General features: G+C 37.6%; 1 protein-coding gene across 1 annotated transcript in view; it reads left to right on the top strand.

Moving 5' to 3' along the window:
- The window catches only part of LOC106939347 (excitatory amino acid transporter 3-like), a 17,688-nt gene that overhangs the window by 4,869 nt on the left and 7,365 nt on the right, over positions 1–5,454 (top strand). Inside the window, exons 2-8 of the mRNA XM_015021729.1 lie at positions 1,607–1,747; positions 1,964–2,056; positions 2,128–2,236; positions 2,486–2,528; positions 2,616–2,678; positions 3,240–3,427; positions 3,665–3,772. Coding sequence (XP_014877215.1) covers positions 1,607–1,747; positions 1,964–2,056; positions 2,128–2,236; positions 2,486–2,528; positions 2,616–2,678; positions 3,240–3,427; positions 3,665–3,772 — 745 coding nt within the window. The remainder of the gene's footprint in view (positions 1–1,606; positions 1,748–1,963; positions 2,057–2,127; positions 2,237–2,485; positions 2,529–2,615; positions 2,679–3,239; positions 3,428–3,664; positions 3,773–5,454) is intronic.

Here is a 5,454-nt window from a genome sequence, read left to right on the forward strand (position 1 = left end):
TTGCTCCCATCAAAGAGACGCAGGAACAACTCATCTCAGTGTCATCTTTTTATTTCTCTTTTCTTTTGTCTTTAAATCACTTCACTTTTCAATACAAGACCACCATGATTTGTTTGAGTGGTCAGAGTAGACACACCAAGCAGGTTGAAAACCTACAAACAAATGAACCAAAATTACTTGCAGATTATAGTGAACAAAATAAATTTCCAAACAATATTAATTTACCTTTAAGTTATCAGTGAATAAACAAACAAACTACATTCCAAATACATAAACACATTCCATTAACAAGACTGATTAGGTTTTCTGAATGCAGGTTAAATGGTTTGATGTTCAGTCCCTACCAGTGGTGTCTCTGTGGAAATTTGAAGCCGAGTTCTTTGTCTGAAGGGATCATTCAGAACACAGCTGTGCTGAGTGACTTTATAGGTTTCTGATGGGCCTGAGAAAGGATGGGTGCGCTTGATTTCCTGTGAGGCGCGTGCCAGTTGGGTGGAGATGGTAATGCACTCACATATACACCATTTGCTGTTTTAACTTGACATGCATGTTTGAACATTAGAATCAAACTAACAGATTTCTTTGGAACAGCCTTTACTACAAAAGGGGAAGAATAAAGCAGGATCCAGGAGTCATATATTGCTAAAAAAAGAACAAACTTCAGGAGGCTAGGGCTGTCCGAATTCACAGCTTCTCTCTCAATGTCGACATATATATTCATAGACAGGGTTCTTTAAAGGATGCAGACCCTGAATGCCTAATGCCTAATGCATTAGGCATTCAGACCCTGAATGCCTAATGCAAAACACATAACCTGCACCCACCCTACAACTTTGTGGAGGGAAGGGCGACGGTAGGGTGGTTTGCCCAGGGTGCCTACCAGGCTAGGACTGGCTCTGAGCCCAAGAATATGATGAGTGCTGAATTGTTATTGTAAAAAATTAATCAGTTTTATATGAACCCACAAAGGAAATATGAGTTTGTATTTGTTTTATATTCAATATCAATATTCAACATCATTGGCAACATGCCGGTTTTCTGGTCTCTGGTGGATGTTGAATTTTACTTTTGTTTCTTCATTAACATGGTACAGTATTAAAGTTTAAACGTGGTGATTTTCGTTTTGTTTTTATCAAATAAATATTTTCAGCAGTCCGGCTACGCTAAGCACTCAGGCATCTTTTGCACTCATAATTTGTGGAAGATGCTGCAGTCAAAATAATCTGTGGCACCTTGTTGGGCTTTGGACCCAAAGCATCCAGACATAACGCTGTTGGACCAGTTGTCTTGTTTTATATGGGGTGAGCCTCAAAAACTCAAGTGCTTGTTTTTTTTAAATGTCATATTAAGTTTGTTTTGTGAAGGCATTTCCACACGTTTTCAACGCCAAAGTATCGGCTAATATTGATCAGTACAACAGTACTATACACAACAAACTGAAAAAAAAAAAAAAACTTTTAAAAACATGTCTACAAAATATATAATTTATCATTTACATTAAAACACTCCCAATTGTTTCTTATGGCTGTTATAAAGTATACCATTGATAAGGTTGATGGGTGTTTTTTACATATCAATTATATTTGTCATGATTTCCCCCCCACAGGATTAGGCACTGGGTCTTTGCTGAGATTTCGTTTTCATATATCTCAAGAAACAAAACTGGTGATTGAAATGGCAGGAGATGTGCTTCTAAACCTGCTTCAGATGTTCGCTGTGCCCCTCATTGTGACGAGCGTGATTGCAGGCAAGCTAAATATGAATCTAGATACTCACCTCTCCTGGATACTCTGTGTAAATGTTGCTCAAACTCTCACTGCTTATTTCTTGTGACTAAAACGTGTTCAAAGATGAAGATCACTTAGGACATTTGGACTTTCACTTGGACAGTCATAACCTGGTGTGTTGTCTTGCTCTTTGCTCAGGCACCGAGTGAACTTGTGATTCTCATCTCTTTTCTCAGGCGTAACTGCATTAAACACCAGATTGTCTGGGAAAACAGCCGTCTACATATTATTCTATGTTTGTGGCACTACCACTCTGGCTGTAGTTCTTGGTAAAGTATCAGTTTTTAAAATAGGTACATTAAGACCGCCAGCGTGTATTGAGTAATTGCTTTTGTTGCAGGACTGTTTCTAGTGCTCAAGTTTGAGCCTGGTGCGGAATCAGCAGTTCGATACGCTGAATCGCGTGTCCCAGAATACTCTATGCATCTGGTTTTCATGGATATTTTCAGGTGAGAGAATAAGTGTTTAGACAAAAGTCCTGCTTATATAGTTTTCTACATAGATAAGTAAAAATTGAGATTTTTATTGTCTCTAACAACTAACAAAACTAGCTTGGTTTATGTGAAATTATAGGAAATTCATAATTTGAAACTCCTAAGGTGAAACTCATAGTGGTGAAAATAATATGCTCGTGTTTATTTTTTTGTCTTTAACGTTTACAAGTTCTTTTTTTTCTGACTCTCCTTTGACCCTCATAGGAACATGATTCCAGAGAGCTTCATTCAGGCGTTCTTCGAGCATGTATGTTTTTATTCCGCACCACAACTCACTGTGTAACGTTCCATGTTGAGTTTGGAAAGTTTCCAAACAGTTTCTATTTTCTCCCAGTACCAGACAGTGGTTACTGAGATCAATCCAAAAGACAATACCATCACCATTAACCCATTAAAAGTGAGTATTTTCTTCTGATCTTTGTTTTTATGCTGGAGCACTTCCCAAAGGTCTTCATAACCCCTGAGATTTTTCACACGTCACATTACAACCACAAACTTGAACATATTTTCTTTCACTTTAACCCCTTAGCTGGCGGTACCAAAATCACCAATTAAATCGGCTGCTGTTCTTGAACAATTATGAGAACATGCAAAAGCTTGGTCTCTTTGTGAAGAAGCTAAATTTTCCGTTTTTGCAGTCAAAAAGACTTTGTCCAATATATTTGTGTTGAAGCACTGGGGAGTCACAGTCCTAAGTGTGGACTGAGTACTCATTGATGTCTCATTTTATTCTTTTTATATGTAAAGTTTTTTTTTTACCTTCAAATTTCTTTCTTTTCACTTCACAACTATGCAATATTTTGGATTGGTCATTCACAAAACAGATCCAAGTAAAATACATCAAAGTTTAAGCCTTTAGTGTGACTTATTGCAGAACAGTGATATGCATTGTCCAACAAGGTGCAGTACTCCTACAAAACTGCTCCTAGCATTAAAGCCAGCATATTTGTATTTCTAGGGGTTCAATGACACGGCGAAGCAACTGATGGGCCGTTATGTTGCTGGAGCCAACATGCTAGGACTGATCACCTGGTCTTTTGTCATTGGCATCCTGTTAAACAGGGTGGGAGTCCAGGCAAAAATCACTGTGAAGGCCGCTAGAGAAATGAACGATGCAATAAAAATCATATTCAAGTATATCCTGTGGTAAGATCAAACAGTACATAATTTCACTCTTTTATACAATTAGATTATTTTTTTTAATGTAAAGACATTTCCTTAATTAGTTCAGGTCAAGCACGAGAGTAAATCACCAGTACTGTATGATTGAGATGTGGTTTCAGTTTTTGTACATAGGACAGCAGTTTCCTTTCTTAACGAACAGTTAGTTAAAATATATTTGAAACATCTGTTTTATTTAATCTTGTTTATTTTCTGCTTCAGGTACATGCCAGTTGGAATTTTTTTCCTGATGACATGCCATGTGTTGGAGATTGAAGACTGGACCGCTGCCATTAAACTTGGAAAGCTCATACTGGTGCTTTTTTTAGGGTATGTCCACTGTGTCTGTTTCAGCTTTGCTGCATTGAATGTATTTGCAGAACAGCATCATTAATTTCAGAGAGAAGATCAGTGCTTATGAATACAATCATTGACAATCTCTTTACTCCGATGCCCCCAACCAACAAGTCCAGTTAAAGCAGTTCCCTTCAGATGTTCTGTTAGGCCTAACAAACGAAACTCTGTTAGTCAGCCTTTTCTGTTTCTAGGCATAGAATGGCACCGAGACGTGATTGATACAAAGTTATGTTCCCCGTCATAGTTAGGTTAGTGCTCTAAAAGCACTTTTCCGCTGGCAAGTCGTGCACCAATCAGTTAATGAGCGGCTCAGTTTTACCTTAGGTAGTGTACTTTTCCATGATATGCTCTGTTTCTCGCTATTGTGGGTGGGCTGTGGTCAACTCTCCGCTGATGATTGTAGCAGTGCTCAATGATGTGTGGCATCTGCTATTTAAATTTTAAAAATATCACAACCAACAACGCCACCTGGGATCTTGGCCCCAGCATTATTCAGCTTCTAATATCTACAAAAAGGTTAGGCCAGGTCAGGACAACAAAGAGAGGTGGATTATAAGGTTTCAAAAATTGATGATTTATTTTCTCCAAAGTTTAAAATAGGCCTACAACAATAGAATATAGGCATAAAAAGCAACTTACAAACTTCACGGAATACACATAATTGCATATCAGCTATTCAGCAGCGAGTTCTGTTTCAAACCCAATTAATAACTAAGCAAAGAAATAGATACAAAACCAAAAAAAAACAAAAAAACAAAAAAACAATGCAGAGCAAACGAACAAACAAAATAGCAAAACAAATCATGTGAGCAATTGCCAAATTAAACCTAAATGCAAATAAAAACTATAAACTGTAAATAAACATGGTGAAAAATAAGGACTTACCATAAACGGTTAAACCCTGACCTGAATACAAATAAATTAATTGGGTAAATGACACACAGCTGAAAAAGGCAATCTTGAACCCAAAGGAAGTATAATCACTACAAACTAATCTAAAATCCAAACAAAAGGGTAATCACAAAACTAGCCTGCAAAACAATTACTCGACACTTGAGGAACAACAGGATTATGGAAGTCCGGACCACGTCGTCTCCACAACTCAATACAATTGTGTGCGTGCGCACCCTGCACACTTGGCTTAAAAGGCTACTTTGGTGCCGCCCGCCACTCACCTTACAGGTGAAGCTGGACCAACATAATGGATAACTTGTGGTTCTGATAGACACAAATAAACCCAAATATTTAATTTTATCTTATAGAAAGTAATTGCTGGCCCAAACACAATGATAAAGACTCAGATCAGCTGATTATTTTTGCTGTACATATAAATGTAAATACATTCTGGCAATTTTTAAAAAAATGTGCAACCTTTTGGATTTAGGTAAAGCAGTCAAAAGATGTAAACCAGTAGCCGTGCATGAACTTTTTTTTTTTTTTAATTTGCATCACTATATGGCTAATATTATGTAGTGTCAGTGTGGGTGCCAAACAGCAGCATTGTCAGAAAGCTAACCTCAGCTGCACCATTTCTCTTCATTGCTTCCCGTTATTTAGAGAGACGAGCTGCTTACAGAGCTGCTAAATCACAGTGATTCTGCTTCAAAGCTTAATACATGTGTTCCTGGCCCTGCTTGTGATTAAACTTATAATTG

Source organism: Poecilia latipinna, unplaced genomic scaffold (assembly GCF_001443285.1).
Source record: "Poecilia latipinna isolate Pla-1442-1.1 unplaced genomic scaffold, P_latipinna-1.0 Scaffold2841, whole genome shotgun sequence".
Classification (NCBI taxonomy): domain Eukaryota; kingdom Metazoa; phylum Chordata; class Actinopteri; order Cyprinodontiformes; family Poeciliidae; genus Poecilia; species Poecilia latipinna.